This window comes from Myotis daubentonii, chromosome 2 (genome assembly GCF_963259705.1).
Source record: "Myotis daubentonii chromosome 2, mMyoDau2.1, whole genome shotgun sequence".
In the NCBI taxonomy this organism is placed as follows: domain Eukaryota; kingdom Metazoa; phylum Chordata; class Mammalia; order Chiroptera; family Vespertilionidae; genus Myotis; species Myotis daubentonii.
Genome location: NC_081841.1, coordinates 119,771,800 through 119,790,269, shown reverse-complemented (window position 1 = coordinate 119,790,269; position 18,470 = coordinate 119,771,800). Strand labels below are relative to the sequence as shown.

Sequence of the window (18,470 nt, the reverse complement as noted above, 5' to 3'; positions counted from 1 at the left end):
CTCCAGGACAGATCAGTGTGGCTGTCAAAAATCCCTTGGACCTGCTGGCTGGTGTTGCTCAGTGGTTGAGTGTTGACCTATGAACCAGACAGTCATGGTTCGATTCCAGGTCAGGACACATGCCTGGGTTGCAGGCTCAATCCCCAGTGTAGAGTATGCAGGAGGCAGCCAATCAATGATTCTCTCATCATTGATGTTTCTATCTCTCTCCCTCTCCCTTTTTCTCTGAAATCAATAAAATGTATATATATATTTTAAAAAATCCCTTGGACCCAAATTAACAAGGACATAAGGGCTGGGACTCCTGAACATTGTCAGTTGTAGAAGTCTGAATGGTTCTAAATGTGATTTGGTTAATCTTCCAGAGATTCCCTCCAGAGCAGGGTGAATATCTTCAAAGGTCCTAAATTCCTCTTCTCTCCACCACAGGAATAAAAGTGAGAGTGAGAAGAAAGCAACAGATAATCACTTTTTTGTTCTCAAGAGCACCAAAAGCAAATCTTGGTGACATCTGTCTCCAATTAAGCCTTGCAAATGAATCTACGTGATGGAGTGCAGCTGCAATCCACTAGGAGATATATTTCAGCCGAGGTGTCACTCACTAACATCAGTCACTAAGTAATAAGGAACACAGTTTTGAACGTGCTTTTACATTTATTATCTTATTTGAGGTCCATTACAATTCAGGAAAAAAATGGTGTTTTACAGAATAGAAAGCAGGTGTGGAGATTTAGAGACCACACAGCAAGTAGGACATAGAGCTTGGACCAGACCTGTGTCTTCTAATCTTATTCCAATACTGTTTCTACTGTTTCAGCTTCTAACACTGTTTTCCTTTCACCCAGAATTGGGGAGAGCAATTAGGATCCTGTGGTGAGTGATGCCTGAGGTCACTTGTCTCATCTCTTTCAGGACATGAGTCTCTGGAAAGTGGTCAGAATGAAACATTTCTAGAGACATTTACCAAGCAGATTCTGGGGACCCAACTCCATGGGGGTCCATCAGAGCAGCTGAGGAAATGTTTCTTCTAGAATCACATACCCAGGAAGAACCTGTACTCAGATGGGTCTATCTGGTGCAGAGAGAAACTGGATTGGCATTCTGCAGAGACACTATGCGCGCACACACACACACACACACACACACACACACACACACACACACACACAAGTGGACACACACACGTGGACACATAGAGTAGCCAAAAAGTCTTAGAGCAGTTTTAAACTTTCATAATTTCAGAAGCATAAATGTCACAAACTTACAAAAAAACATCATGTGAGAGTTCAATTATTTAAATTTCTTCTATATTTCTATACCAGTTTTGTGAATTTTTTTGACATTCACGAAATTCATGCACTGGCTGGGGGAGGGAGGATCCCTCAGCCCAGCCTGCACCTTCTCACAGTCCAGGAACCCTCAGGGGATGTCTCCACGGGGAGTGGGCCTAAGCCGGCATTTGAACATCCGTAGCGCTGCCTTGGAGGCAGGAGAGGCTCCCACCACTGCTGCTGTGCTTGCCAGCCATGAGCCCGGTTTCTGGCTGAGCGGTACTCCCCCTGTGGGAGCAGACTGACCACCAGGGGGCAGTTTCTGCATTGAGCATCTGTCCCCTGGTAGTCAGTGTGTCATTCTGCCATTCAGTCGATTTGCATATTAGCCTTTTATTATATAGGATGATATACTTATACTACATACAGTAAATGAGCCACAATAAGCCTGCAGTGAACTAAAGTTAATTTTCATATGTGCTACTGTTAAAACTACATTGATGTTAACCAAGCTTGTAGAACTGGCTTTTTTAAAAAATAAAAATCCTCAGAGCATTACTTTTTGTTTGTACCAATTCAGTTTTATCTTCTTAGAAACTACCTCCTATAAAAATCCTTGTGAATTCTCATCTTCTGCCACATTAGCTTCCCTCCCATATGACTTCATCCACACACCATCAACTTTTCGAGTGGGCATTTCTAACAATACTGAATGATACAGAACCCAAACCAGAAAGAACCCTGTGCTACGACTCTCATCAAACAAACAACCCCTCCCTTCAGAGACATTAAGAGCCAATTCTAACAGAGGTCTCCTCCAGCACATTTGACAAAGACCTGGAAATCAGTACCTTTTGGACAAGGTAGCTCAATTAAAAATACAACCACCTCTAGCATTCAGAACATATATTTTCATCTTAGTCAAAGGGGCTCAGACTGCCCACAGCATTCATTCCTATGATCCATCAGGTGATACTACCTATAAAAGGTCAGATGAGAGGCAACCTTGTCACAGATCTGTTGTTTATGTATTCTGCTAATGAATATATAGCTATAGCTGTGCAAATCTAAAGACAGGTCAAAGCAAACAAATAGAAATGTGTTTACTTATGACAAGTTCAAACAACATTTGTGGTGGAATAAATTGTGTCTTTCCCAAAGTTATGTTGAGGCCTATACATGTGACCTTACTTAGAAATAGGGTCTTTGTAGATGTCATCATGTTATAATGAGGTCAGGCTGGATTAGGGTGGACCTTAATTCAATAACCGGTGTCCTTATAAGAAGAAGCAATTTTGTACACAGAGAGAGGCCATGTGAAAGTGGAGGCAGAGATCAGAGTGATGCTGGGACAAACCCAGGGATGCCAAGGATTGCTGGCAACCACCAGAAACCAGAGCCTGTGGGAGCATAGTGTTTCCCATACTTTGATTTTTAATTTTTGGCCTCCAGAATTGTCCTAGAATCAATTTCTATTGTTTTAAGCCCCCAGTTTGTGGAACTTTGTTATACCAGCCCTAGGAAACTTAAACATGTAAGCAAAAATATGTACATTTAAAGCCATGCCTATTAACATCAGAATCAAGAGCACTAATAAATTAGTTAAAACAAAAGAGGATGACAGATATTTAGGCCTGGTAGGGTTGAGGTGAGTGGGTGAAGAAATTGGCCAAGCAAATTTGAGGACATCAGTGTTGAGGCTGGGGGTTGGGTCGACAAAAGTTGACATCCTGTGACAGACTCATCACCAAGGAGTTAATTGTCCCTCCCAGGTGTGAGGCAGGCATTTCTCAACAAAATCTTACCACTTTTTAATGGCAACAAATAAAAAATTTGTCAACTTATCATCAATATATAGGCAAAACCAGGTTAAGCTTCTTGTCTCCAATTTGGCATTTTCCTGGGTGATATTTCATCATTCTAAATTAGACAGCAAGCCATGCTGGAGAAGGATCTGTTGGCCTGTCTGTCTTTCTATATGGAACTGTATCCACCATTTTTGAAGGTGCTGAGACTCCACTCATTGATGATGATATTGCTAAAACAGTTATATTTTGAGCTGGAAACAGGAAGGTGTTTTTGTGGGTTGTTTGTTTTTTTGTTTTGTTTTGTTTTGTTTTTGTTTTTTTCCAGGTGAAAACTTAGGGGAGGAAGGAGGCTCCTTACAGTTTCTAATATTGCTCTGGCTCTAGTACAGCCCCATGAAATACAAGTATCTAATGGTAAACTTCTCACTGGTTAGACCTTAAGAGCCACTTCCAGGAACTTTTCCAGCAGTAATTAGGGGGATGTATTGTTGCTAATCCTGAACACACTGGGAGCCGGGTTAATTTTGAAAGATAAAATAAAAGTGCTGCCTTGCAGCAAAAGGCCACTTCTTGGAACCATTAAATCAAGCACAGTACTGGGTAAGTATTAATTCTTAAGATGTCCGTATCAGCAGCGGTACAGGAAGCTACTCGGAACAAGCCAAATGAAGCCTCAATGTGCAAATGCCATTTAGCAAGTACATATAAGCTACGCTAAATTATGCTCAGAGCACTTTCTAGAAGATTCAAATTTTAATATATTAGCATTAAAACATGGCGTACAAGCAACAGGGAAATTGAAGTTGTCAACATGTGATTTTAGTTTCAGGGTTAAGTTCATCCAAGAAAATAAAATTTTAATTTAGATTCTCTCCCCTCCCCAATCCACATGCTTCTTTTAGGATGGGGGAGAACACAGTTACTCAGCAAATATATTTCACATCAAGAAATAGGGTATATTCATCAGGAGAAAGGATGTGAAGTTCTCACTTTCTCTCTCAAACAGTTTGAAGTGGGCCTGCAAACGGCCAAACTACAAATTATGGGTAAGTTGTCCTGATGTGCACTGCTGTGCCGATAAAGAGATAGATAAATACTTAGATAGATAGTTAGATAGATAGATAGATGAATAGATGATAGATAGATAGATAGATAGATAGATAGATAGATAGATAGATAGATAGATAGACAGACAGTCAGACAGACATAGATACACAAATAGAGATAGGGAGAGATCTGTGTGAATCCTTTTTAATGAGAAAGGATTCTAACATGGGGTAGAAAGAGACTGGGGACTTGGGAACCCCAGGCCAACTCTGCTGATGTGAAACAGCTGTATTCCAGTTCCAGTCTGATAGGTTGTTTTCTATATCAAAGCAACAAATGAAACTTTCATTTCAGAATGCATCTGGTCTCTCAGACCATTCTATTAGAAGCATCTATTTTCTTTAAATTGAAAGTCAAGACAGTTTATTTTTTTTTCAAAACTATGCTGTCAGCTCTTCTGCCTGACCCCTAACATTCATTTGGTCCATACAATGGCAAAGCTGCCTGAAGAAGGGTTGGGATGGGTAGAGGTCTCTCCCTAAATCTTTGCCCCCAAAGGGCATGCCTATTAGAGATGACAGAACATATTTAGCAAAGAAAACTTATTTATAAGAAAAGAGGTATCAAACCACTCTTCCAGCTAAAAAATTTGAACCAAAATAACTTCAATCTTGCAAATGACACATCTATATATACTTTTATTGGGCATTTGAAATTTTCACAATAAAGAGGTAAACTTTCTTATTCTTATTCCTCCCTACACATTCTACATCACTTTTAAATGATGAAATAATTACAGTATGTTTAAATGCATGTAACTGATATGTATATATGCATATAATATAAATACTCTATGTGAATACACATCAGCAGTGTTAGAGCAGAAATATTACATCACTCATCATATTATGTTGGTGCTCATGTATTTCCCATCCATTTTGCTAAAAGCTTACTAATTTGTTTAATTGAATTTATCTAGGCAAAACATTCATTCACTTCAAAAATCATTTCCAACTAGCTAGAATTTGAATTGTCAATAAGTATGTAACATTTCCCTAATTAAATTAGAGGTAAGATTATCATGGAAAGGCCTCTTTAATAACTTTTCCCATGATGCTGTTAAGGTTCTGAGATGATTTATAATATTAAAAAAAAAACATCATTCTTGAGTCACAACCTTTGATATTCATTTCCTAAGATGTGTCTTTCCCTGTTTATCAACGGTCCCTTTTTTTACATTTCATTTTTAATGGAAGTAAGCCACACTACTCTTTTTTTTTTTAACCCTCACAGATGGTGATGACATAAACTTCTGAAATGTTTAAAAAAAGGGGGGGAACCAAGTCACTCTCCTAGTTAGGAACTAAAGGAAGTCACCTGAAAGACGAGCCTAGAAACATATTCAATAATTTTATGATTATAAATATCTCAAATATAAATTTTGAGGAAAATATACAGTTAAAATGTAGAAATCCACACCATGATTTTTATAGAACATCATTTTAGTTATTAAGTGGTTATAAATTAGCCATTCATCACTGACCCTTCTAAATTATGTAACCTTTCCAATTATCATTTCATCTGTTTTCTATATAAAAAAATCAAAGAAATTCAAGGTATGGAAAAGACATACTGGATGAGGATCTGAAACTGATTTGGTAGCTTTAGAGTTGACATGATCTTGGCCTGGTGCAGCTCATTTTGGAAAGCTGCCTCAAATTTCCCCTGGTTTTGAACTTTTTTTTTCCTTACCACTTTCATCTAGCAAGAAATCATCCTGGTAACGGAACTTCTCTGGTCCACATGCAATAAAAATGTCATCGTCACCAAAAAAGTCCTGAAGGCACATCACCTACAAGAGAAAAGCATTGCACTCAGCAAGGGGTCAGCAGAACAGCAATTACTACAATGCACCAGCAAGTCAACATCTGCATGAAACCACTTCCTGTCTAATGCAATCAACAGGGCAGCTTCTCCACAGGAATTTCAAAGGAAGGTCTCCAGCATCTGTTACTAGTAAGAAACATGTTATGTTGCAGTTGTGCAGGAAGATGGGGTAAGGAAAATAGAACTATTAACTGTCACATTTATTACTTGATGTATCAATAGGCCCAGAGGTAATATCCCTTTATTTTTATAATAGAGAGAATGCAGCAACATGTGGAAAAGGAGCACCCTTTTTTCCTTCTGAATATAATATTCCTTGATAGCAATAAAAGTCAGCATATGATTTCAGCAACAAATATGTTTTTTAGTAACTGATGCCATAATATGTACATGATGTTCACTGGGGTGACAACAGAAGAAAAATAGCTGTATCATAACATGAATATAATTATATACTTTAGACCCCTTCTACATCTAGTTGAGACAAAAATGTAAACCTTCATAATAATAGAAAAATAATAGGAAAAGACAGTTATTACTGAGATTTAGATATACAGACGAAGATAACTATATGCCATCACTCAAGCTATGCTCAAATTTAAAATGCTCATGTTATCTAACTTCTCATAGTCATGTAAAAAGAAAGTTTTTAAACAACCTTTTGATAGTTATTCAACCTACAATTCTTCAATAACTTTGAGAGCTAAATGCCATTTTTCAAGTAAATGTGGTCAAAATGAATAATTTCAAGCATATTGATCTCTGTCTTTGGATATACGATGTACTATTTTGTTCACAATGTGTATAATGCCAAAACAAGGCACTATAAACACTGCTGATTTCTATTTCATTTCAATTTCCTGTGACCATTTGGAGCAAATCCTAAAGCAGCCAATGAGAGGCACACATTCAGACTGTAGGAAACAGACTTTCTAATAGCATTTCCCTTGGATATCTGAGAACCATAGTCAAACCTTCCTGGGGTGTTAGAGTTTTTGGCCTGTGTTTACTATTAGGTCCTCCCTTGTTTGTAGTTTCATTTGCAGGGTCTCTCTGGGGTTCCACTCTTTGTCAATCTTTGATGACACAACCCTGACACATCCAGGAGCTATAAGACTTACAATAGTAAGGTGGGAGAACAAAACATTATTTAAAGTCCCTAAATGCAAGTATGTGTAGGTTCCAGATAGTTTTTCCAATTAATCTCTTATTTCCAAATAATCACTTGGCTGTAGTTTTAAGAATGAAATTTCTATAACAGTTTGATAATAAGCATTAAGTATGAATGAGGTGCTACCTTGGTCGTCAGTGCTTACTCTGTCTGTAAGGCTTGACAGCTTGACAACATAGGTGACTTAAGAGGAACATTGTAATTATCAAGGAAGATGGACTGAGGGTCTTCAATAGCAGTTTCAGAAGCTCCAATCTTATGCTCAGGTTAAAAACATGTTCTTTGCATTCAGAACCTACTGTCTATTTTACCACTCTCTTTCATTCTGATTCCAGCCATGACCCTGTTCATCTTTACATTCAAGACACAGCTCCCCTACCCAGCTTTCTTGGTCAGTGTTGGTGTCATCTTATCCAACCTCATACAGGCCATTTTCATTCTATCTGCATAAATCTGTATTGTCCCTATATATACTAGTTATCATATAGAATGTACATAGAAAATGAGTAAGACATAGTCATTCCCTCAGGCAAAAAACTGTGAACAATTAACCCTAAAGAGCATATTTCCTAAAGTGTGGGTTGTTAATAGTTTCTGTGCAAATAGACTTGGAAAATACTGAGTTTATCAGATATAGACAGGTGACTTCTGTAAACACTTAATGTGCTAATGTACATCACAACTCCAAAAAGGAGATAGAAAGATTCAGTATTTTCCAAAATTATTTGATTCCAGAACTCTTTTCTCATACAGCAACCATAGGTGAAAAGAACTCTGGGAATACCCAAAACAAAGAACAGTTACCCACTCTCCTCGTAGGCAGCATTATTTCTCTAGCTGTTTGTTTTTTTGTGTTGTTTTCACTAATGCAAACATTTATAATGGGCCTACTCTGTGCCAGGCTATGTGCCAAACATTTGATGACAAATTTCTGATAGTTGAAAAGTATTGTTTTCAAAAGGAAATTGTCCTTTCTTTTTATGTATTCTCATCACTTGCATTTTAGAACATCAGATTGCTAAGCAGATTACATTCATATATGTGTGTATGTTCTATGCTACTGCTAAGAGAGCAAATAATACAGGGTGGATCAAAAGTAGATTTACAGCCCTAGCCAGTTTGGCTAAGTGGATAGAATGTTGGCCAATAGACTAAACTGTCCCAGGTTCAATTCTTGTCAAGGGCACGTACCTCATTTGCCGGCTCGATCCCTAGCCCTGGTCAGAGAGTATGTGGGTGGCAACCAATTGATGTCTCAGATCAATGTTTCTCTCTCACATCGATGTTAGAGAGAGTCCTTTCCACTCTCTCTAAAAATCAGTGGAAAAATATCCTCGGGTGAGGATTACCAATAACAAAAAAGTAGATTTTTAGTTGTGAGTACACAAAACAGAATTTATTCTTGTATTATTCTTACTGAGGCCTGATGCATAAAATTCATGTAAGAGTAGGCCTTCCTTCCCCCGGCTGCTGGCACCGGCTTCCCTCTGGGGCCTGGGACCAAGGCTTCCCTCCAGCACCCGGGATCCGGGCTTCCCTCGCAGCCCCAGCTTCGTCTGGAAGGTCATCTGGAAGGACGGCTGGAAGGATGTCCAGTCTAATTAGCATATTACACTTTTATTATTACAGATTATACTAGAGGCCTGGTGCACAAAATTCATGCACTTGGGGGGGGGGGGGGCTCAGCCTGGCCTGCACCCTCTTGCAGTCTGGGAGCCCTCGGAGGATGTCCAACTGCCTAAACCAGCAGACGGACATCCTTAGCACTGCTGTGGAGGTGGGAGAGGCTCCCGCCACCACCACTGCGCTCGCCAGCCATGAGCCCAGCTTCTGGCTGAGAGGTGCTCCCTGCTGTGGGAGTGCACTGACCACCATGGTTCAGCTCCTACATTGAGCATCTACCCCCTGGTGGTCAGTAAACATCATAGCAACTGGTCGTTCCACCATTCGGTCTATTTGCATATTAGCCTTTTATTATATAGGATTATTTTCCATACAAATAATTGTAAGCCTACTTTGCCCCACCCTGTATTATCAAGACTATAAATCACATAAGCAGGTTGTCAGCCAACTGCTTTCCAACATGTACCAATGACCATCCTCCAAACAAAGAACAGAACAGACAACCATCCAGCTTGGACAGTTTAGTTATAATTCTGTAGGAAAGTGGGAAATGAAACATAATGAACTTCTGATGTTGCTTCCAAATCCAGGATTCCAAGAACATAAAAGAAATGTGGTGATTGCTAAGGAAAAGTAACTGTCATCACCCAGTACAAAACAATAAGGAAAAGTCATTTCAGTCTCAAGCAACATGTATTCATTTACCTCTCAATGTTCAGTGACTGAAATCAAAGAATTTGTTGAACTATCAGAAACTGTGATGTTTTCTGTGTTCTCTGCTCTGGTATCATTTAGCAATTTCTCTGCTCACAACCTCCCACTAGAGAAAGTGGGTATGGTCAGTAGATGAAATTCAAATTTATAAAACTCCTTCTTGTTAGAAGCCTTGGTAAAAGACTTGATAGCAGAAGTGCCTTCAACACAGCTTACAATAAAGAAGGATTTAGAATAATCTGTGCACTTCAGTTATCTATACTCACTCTGTCATTGATCTAAAAGTAGCTATACTGTATTCACTTTACACTAAAGGTAGCTATAGTGTAACAAAAAAGAATCACAGAGAAGCACTTACAACCATTTTCTCCAGGACACTGGTGTGCTGCAAGGATTTTTAAAACATGCAATACCTGACTATTTAGTCAGGGCACTGACTTCTTTTCCCTTAGATTGTCAAAAGAAAAATGACAATAGCCAACACAATAGCCATCATGTGAATGAATAAAAATTATACCTATTTTGCCCTGGCCATGTTGCTCAGTTGGTTAGAGCATCGTTCTGTACACCAAAGGTTTAGGGTTTGATTCCTGGTCAAGGCACATACCTTGGTAGGTTGTGAGTTCAGTCCCTGGTTGGGGCACATATTGGAGGCAACTGACAGATGTTTCTCTCTCACATTGATGTTTCTCTCCTTTTCTCTCCCCCTTTCTCTCTAAAATCAATAATTAACATATCCTCAGTGGGTGAACCAAGATGTCAGCATAGGTTAATGCTGGTACTCGGATTCTCCCACAACCACATCAAAATTACAAGAAAAATACAAAACAACTATCATGCAGAACCGCCGAAAATCTGGCTGAATGGAAATCCTGAAACTAGAGAAGTAAAGAAGCACATTGAGACTGGAAGGAAGGGTGGAGGTGTGGAATGGCTGGTCTGACACCCACTTGTGGTGTGTTTTTAATCAGGAGGGATATCTTAGTTAAGGAGGTCTCCAGGGAGGAGGAAAGGGTCCCAGCCCCACACCAGACCCCTCAACCCACTGTTTCTGAGCCAGGAAGAGAAGTTCCCGTAACTTTGAGCTATAAAAACCAGTGGTGATTGTGGCTGAGTGACATAGAGACTACTGGAGTCCCAGGAAGTTTCTCTTAAATATCCAGCATATGGACCTACTTGGACTCACTCCTTCTGGGCTCCAGCACCCTGTCAGCAGCTTGAAAGAATCCAGGGACATGTGGGAAGGAACTAAATTTTCTGGTATCAGGGCAAGGACTTTGGAGCAACTTTCTCCTAGGCAAAAAGGCTGGGACTTCCCCACTACAGAGATGACTGAGTCCCCATCAACCTGGCCCACACAGTTCTTCCCACCCTAGTGGTTCCCTAAGATCCCCCCCCCCCCAATTTTCAGCTTTACCCAAGTTGTTTGCAGTGTCTTTTACATATGAATGGCCTGTTCTGGGTCAGGCTTCAGACTTTCCTAAAATCTCTCACACAAGCAGCAGCTAGACGCATGTGTCTCCTATCTCTCTATAAGTGGCCCCAGGCCTGGCACTAGCAACAGCTTGCCAAGATTCACAGCTTGGACTCTCTTGGGCATCTCTAAGCCCAACATAGGTTTCAGTCATCTGTAGTGTGCTCTGTAGCTCATGCCAGGTGGCCCCAGGCAGAGCACAGGCAGTGGCTGACTTTGCACCTCCCAAGAGGCCCTAGAGCCAGTACACCTGATGGACAGCTTCAGACCACACTAGATTACAACTCTACTGTATCCACGAACAACACACTCAAGGGGTGGACTCAGTGAGCACCAAAGCCCCACTGAAGCAAGTCCTGCTCCATAGGAGTGTCTTCTGCACAGCAACTCTTCCACTGTAGTGGCAACTGGTCCTCACAGCCAGTTGGCATGGAGGTCAATTCCTCCCAGTGACAACAACAGCAATCAAGGCTCAACTACAACAGGACAGTGCACACAGCCCATACAGGGGTGCAGCTAGAGTGCCAAGCTCAGGTGACTGGGGAGGTTGAGTCACTGGACCCTACAGGACACTTACTACACAAAGCCACTCTACCAATTTCAGGAGACATATCAGCTCTACCTAATACATAGAAACAAACACAGGGAAGCAGTCAAAATGCAGAGACAAGAAACATGTCACAAATGAAAGACAGATGAAATCTAAAAACAAACAAACAAAACACACACACACACACAAAAACCTAAATGAAATGGAAGCAAACAAAGTGCTAGCTATAGAGTTCAAAACTATGGTTATAAGGATGCTCAAGGATCTTAATGAGAGCTTCAAGGAACTTAGTGAGAATGTAAAGGTACTTTGTGACAATTTCAAGAAAATTAGTGAGAACATCAAAGACATGAAAAAGGACTAGTCAGAAATGAAGAATACACTAACTGGAATGAAGAACAGTTTACAGGGAATCAACAGTGGAGTAGAGGATGCCAAGAATCAAATCAGTAATTTGGAATATGAGGAAGCCAAAAAACACCCAATCAGAAGAGCAAAAATAAAATAGAATTCAAAAATATGACCATAGTGTAAGGAGCCTCGGGGCAACTTCAAGTGTACCAGCATTTGCATCATGGGGATGCAGGAAGGAAAAGAAAGAGAGCAAGATATTGAAACCCTATTTGAAGAAATAATGACAGAAAACTTCCCCTACCTGGTGAAAGAAATAGACATACAAGTCCAAGAAACCCAGAGAGTCCCCAACAAGAGGAACTCAAAGAGGCCTGCACCAAGACACATCATAATTAAAATGCCAAAGGTTAAAGACAAAGAGAGAATATTAAAAGCAGCACGAGAAAAGCAGTTAGTTAGCTACAAGGGAGCACCCATACAGCTGGCAGCTGATTTCTCAACAGAAACTTTGCAGGCCAGAAGAGAGTGGCAAGAAATATTGAAAGTGATGAAAAGCAAGGACATATAACCAAGATTACTCTATCCAGCAAAGCTATCATTTAGAATTTAAGTCAAATAAAGAGCTTCACAGACAAGCAAAAGCTAATGGAGTTCATCACTATCTATCTAACCAGTATTATATGAAATGTTGAAGGGTATTCTTTAAGAAGAAAAAGATAAAAAAAGATAAAAATTATGAACAATAAAATGGCAATGAATACATATCTATCAACAATTGAATATCAAAATAAATGAACAAGGAATCTAATGAACAAAAAAAAACCCTGATGAATAAAATAAAACCCAAGATATGGAAACATGGAACAGACTGATGAATCTCAGAGGGAAGTGGAGAAGGAGTCAGGAAGAGGTTAACTAAAGAACTTATATGCTTATGTCCATTACACATGGACACAGACAATAGGGTGAAGGCCTGGGGTGGCGTGGGATCTGGGTGGAAGAGGTCAAGGGGGGGAGGTCAAAGGAGGGAACATCTGCGATACTCTCAACAATAAAGATATTTTTTTAAAAAAAAAAACATATCCTCGGGTGAGGATTAAAATATTATACCTATTATTGTGTATCAGATTGGCAAAAGATATACATTTTTTGGTGTACTGCAGAATTTTAGTAATTACTTTATGTGCGCCATGAGATGAAAAAGGTTTAAAATCACTGTTCTAGGCCAATTATAATTTGTGAATTTTCCCTTACCAGCGGTACTACCTGTGGGTCGCGGACAATGAAAATACATCCTGCATATCAGATATTTACATTACGATTCATAACAGTAGCAAAATTACAGTTATGGAGTAGCAATGAAAATAATTTTATGGTTGGGGGTCACCACAACATGAGGAACTGTATTAAAGGGTTGCGGCATTAGCAAGGTTGAGAACCACTGCCTTAGGCATTACTGTACTTTCTGATATCAAAGGATTAGAAAAGGTAGAGAAATGTAAAACAGTGTTTTGAATAATGATCTGATTTTTACTTATCTATGCAGTGTTATTCCTTTTAAATTTTAGATTCTCAGAATTAAATATGATAACCAGCTTTCAAAAAAGTTCCATTTATGGATAAAGAAAAAACATGCTCTTCCCTGGCCAGTGTGGCTCAGTTGGTTGAGCATTGTCCCATGCACCGAGAGGTTGCTGGTTTGATTCCAGGTCAGGGCACATGCCCAGCTTTCAGGCTTAATCCACAGTAGGGATCATGCAGGAGGCAGCCCATCAATGTTCCCTTTCTCTCACTCTCCCTCTCCTTTTCCCTCTCTATAAAATCAATATAAACATCCAAGAAAAAAAACACAAACATGCCTCTTGCTACAAGGAGATAGTGACAGTTGACCTATTCTTTTATTAAATCTCTGCACACATGTTGGAAGCATCCATCAAAATTTGCAAAGACACAGATATCAAGTTTGAGAAAAGAGAGAACTCCAACTTATCTTCTTGACTTATTCTTTTCAGAAAAAAAGGCTGTTCTTTCCTACTAGTGTGGTTTTAGGTATGTTTTTTTTCCCCATTAGGTGTCCTCTCCTACCTAACTCTTTGCCTATTGAAATTCTTGCTCTAACTCAAAGCTCACTTGAAGATTCAAGCCGTATCTTCTCTATCCACTCTAATACAAAGTGACTCACCTTTGCTGTGAACCCTTAGTGACCATTCAATTAATGTTTATTGAACACCTATTATTTTCCAGCCACTGTGCTAGGCCTTGAAAATACAACTGCCCTTATCCTTAACCTATTTTTTTTTTCTAGTGTATATGTGTACAGACTCACACTCCAAAGAATTCCTATCATACTGCTGTGAATTAGTAATTCAGCAGAGTACTATGTATTAGCTTCCAGTGGTTTTGTCATAAGCTTGAAGGCAGTTGGATGAGTTGCAGCCCTTTCTCTGCCACCACCACTGAATTGGTGTCAGGAAGCCCCAGTCAGCTATCTTGAAACATGTCATATTTTTAAAAAAAGATCCTAAATTTAGTACAGGCAGAGACAGTGTCTCCAATTGGGTATGGTTCTTACACAAAACAGAGACATCTTATCTGGCACCATTTCACAAGAGCACAGCCTTGTTGCCAAAGCCTAGGTTCTTAATTAGGCCAATTTGACCACTTAGATGTTAATTTGTTCCTCAGTGTATCATATCAACTGTTTTAAAGATTAGATGAGTTAAGACCAGGAGTCATAAGATAATAAGTCCTCAATAAATTTTAGCTATTTTTTATTAGCCCAAATGTATTTTTACTTCAAAATCAATATAAATCAAATGCATACCTAACACAGGCACACCTTGGAGATATTGCGGATTCAGTTTTAGACCACTGCAATAAAGCGAGTTGCAACTTTTTGCTGGTGGAGGGTCTTGCCTTCAATTTGTAAAAAACACAACCCCTATGAAGCACAATAAAATGAGGTATGCCTCTATAAACAAAAAATTTTAAAAACATAGTATGTAGTTCCTAGGCACTGTACCAAAGGCTTCTTTCCTAAGTAGATGTGGAGAGAATGTAGATAATGGGTGCCCCTTCTCACTTTGAGAAGAGGGATTTTATTAGTATACTAGAGGCCCGGTGCACAAAAATTTGTGCACTCAGGGGGAAGTGGGGGGGGGGTCCCTCAGCCCAGCCTGTGCCCTCTCACAGTCTGGGACCCCTTGGGAGATAACGACCTGCTGGCTTAGGCCTGCTCCCGGGTGGCAGAGGGTAGGCCCAATCCCTAGGTGCAGCCCCTGGTCAGGCTCAGAGCAGGGTCAATTGGGGAGTTGGGGCACTGCCCCTGTCATGCACAGAGCAGGGCGGATTGGGAGGTTGCGATGCCACCCTCAGTCAAGCTCAGGATAGGGCCGATTGGGGGCTTGGGGCACCACCCCCTGTCACACTCAAGGCAGGGTCGATGGGGAGGTTGCGGCACCACCCCCTGTCATGCACAGAGCAGGGCCAATCCGGGGGTTGGGGTGCTGCCCCCTGTCACGCACAGAGCAGGGCCGATCAGGGGTTTGGGGTGCCGCACCCTGTCACACACAGAGCCACAGGGTGATCAGGGGGTTGGGGAGCTCTCCCCTATCAGGCACAGAGCAGGGCTGATCAGGGTGTGGGGCGCCTTCCCCTGTCACGAACAGAGCAGGGCGGATAGGGAGGTTGTGGCCCCACCCCCTGTCACACATAGAGCCGCAGGGCGATCAGGGGGTTTGGGCGCTGCCCCCTGTCATGCTGATCCCGGTGCCGGGAGGCCTCGCAGCTCCGCTGATCCCGGTGCTGGCAGGCATATTACCCTTTTACTATATAGGATAGAGGCCTGGTGCATGTGTGGCGGCTGGCTGGTTTGCCCTGAAGGGTGTCCTGGATCAGGGTGGGGGTCTCCACTGGGGTGCCTGGCCAGCCTGGGTGAGGGGATGATGGCTGTTTGCAGCTGGTCACACACCCTTCGGGGTGGGGGTCCCCACTGGGGTTCCTGGCCAGTCTGGGTGAGGGGCTGAGGGCTGTTTTCAGGCTGGCAGGTGACGGAAGCTCCCAACCGCTCCTTTTTTTCTTTTTTTTTATTCTGGTCCAGCTTTAGCTCTGAGGTTCCAGCTCTTAGGCCTCCACTCCTGAAAGCAGGTATCTGGTTTGTTTAGGTTCTATAATCGAAACAATGTATAACTCCAGCTCTGAGATCCCGGCTGGCTGAAAGCAGGTTTCTGGGGTTTTGTTTAGCTTCTATATTTGTTACAATGTTTCAAACTGCAGGCTCAGAGGCCGGCAAGTCAGGCGGGGGAACGTTGGTTTCCTCCGTCTCTGAAGCAAGCAAGCCTCATGTTAGTTTCACGCTGCCTGGCAGCTGGCCGCTATCTTGGATGGCAGTTAATTTGCATATCACCCTGATTAGCCAATGGGAAGGGTAGCGGTTGTACGCTAATTACCATGTTTCTCTTTTATTAGATAGGATATTATTTTGGTGAAAAACATCCTTTGAATTAGTATCAAGGAATTGGTGCAAAGCTGGTAGAAGTTACTAACATGAAGCTGGTCATGCTTCTGATTTTTATTAGGCTTCCACCAAAAGGATGCTGTGAAAATCATTTGGAAGTAGGTTCACCTGCTCCCGCAGGTAAATAGTGTCCTATGAACCATTGTCTTTACTCAGGGCCTCTTGGGATTTGTCACCAACTTTTAGTTTTTTTGGAACCCAGAGATTTGTATTCCTCTAAGAAAATTGTCTTCTGTCAAAATGCTCCTACATTAGAAAAAAATTTATACATATTATATGTATTTTATAAAGGAGGTAATCAGTTTATGGCCTGCAATGCTTAATAATCTATCAATTTTCAATTCTAACTGCTGCCATGATTATTATAGGAAATCTAACTCCATATAAAAACATCCCATTTACTGCACCAGAGTTTATCTCTGATAGTGCTTAGCATAATGCCATACCCACTGTATCTTAAAAAACATGGTTGATTAGAATTGCCAGATGTGATGAATAAAGCCCTTGAAAGGAGATCAAAATACCTGGGTTCTGAACCTAGATTTTCCATAATCATTGTAATACTTACGTTACTTAATTTCTGTTAGCGATAATTTCTGTATTAGTTCTCATATGTTTTACCACAATAATTATATGATGAAGATATAAAGATGAAAATTCTTATGATGTGATATAGCAATAAAAATAGTAATATACATCACTACATCTAATCCTCTCTTCTATGAAGAAGACAGGCTCTATTTGGCAATAGTTTGATGTAATTACTATCCCTATTTTACAGATTAAAAAATTTACCCAGAATAAACAGAGGTCAGTAGGAATTTGAAACCAAGCCAGTTAGAACTTAAATTCAGATTCTTAGTTATTAAGCTGCAGAAAAACAAGTCTATTCAAATACATAGAAACTTATGTTTGTGTATTATAAATGTCAGTTAATGAAACCATTGTAATAGTTTATAGTAAAAAATGTCTAATAAATTTTTTAATGAAAATTTAATTCTTTGACTCAAAACCAAAACAAAACACACCATATTCAGTGTTCTGACTCTCCTTACTTGAAATCTGAATTTACATATTTTCCATTTAACTTGTCATTACACACACTCCTCCTGGGAGACTAAGTTGCTTACAGGAAGAAATAAAAACACAGAGACAAATATGGACTTCCTCTCCTCTGAGCTTCCGGTTTGCGTTGCTCTGCAAGGGCAGAGATTCAAACAAAAGCAATAATAGCATCTGCTATTTCTGAAGCAGGACTGTGGAATCCATTCCCTCTCATTGTAATGATATCTCCATGGTGACACTGATGTCAGGGAGCTGGGCAAGATTTCAGCAGTGCCCACAGGGCAATATTTTCTTTACAAGAGCGCCCTCTACCAACAAAACACGGGATATCTTTTCAGTCAGGTCCTCTTTTGTTCGGAGCCACAGCCATTATGACTTACTTCATCAGGTGTCTCTCAAGATGTTTAGATAATAAAATGTTTTACTATTATCATTTAAACAAACAATTGCTAAACTAAAAGCCATGAAATTCAGTCCACTTATTGGAATAGTGGAATTCTCGAGTATGACATATCTTTTCAGTTTTAATTTTCTTTTAAAAATCTTTATTTATAATTTCTCATTAAAATAAAAAAGGCTTAAATGTTCTGTTATCCACACATTAACGAGATACTTTTTACCAAAAAGAAATGATTGTATCTTTGTTTAAAACAGTGGCTCTCAACCTTGGATGCACATTAGAATGCCCTGGGAATCTTTTTAAAATCCTGATTTCTGAGCCTCATCCTCTGGAAATTCTGTTTCTTTCTTACTAATGCTGTGGCCCCACCCCATAACAAAGAAACAGAATTTTCGGAGGATGAGACCCAGAAATCAGGATTTTAAAAAGATTCCCAGGTGATTCTAATGTGCAGCCAAGGTTGAGAACCACTGGTTAAAAAAAATCCAGTCACCTGTGTTTTTAAGGCACCAGAAATCAACTTTCTTCTTTCTGCACAATTTGTAATATGACCATTATAATTAGTTTTCAGTAAAAACTTGACACACATG

General features: G+C 40.2%; 1 protein-coding gene across 6 annotated transcripts in view; it reads right to left on the bottom strand.

Moving 5' to 3' along the window:
- The window catches only part of DCLK1 (doublecortin like kinase 1), a 574,006-nt gene that overhangs the window by 251,039 nt on the left and 304,497 nt on the right, over window positions 1-18,470 (bottom strand). For all 6 annotated transcript variants that reach the window (XM_059684420.1, XM_059684417.1, XM_059684419.1 and 3 more), the window contains exon 4: window positions 5,879-5,978. In XM_059684420.1, coding sequence (XP_059540403.1) covers window positions 5,879-5,978 — 100 coding nt within the window. The remainder of the gene's footprint in view (window positions 1-5,878; window positions 5,979-18,470) is intronic.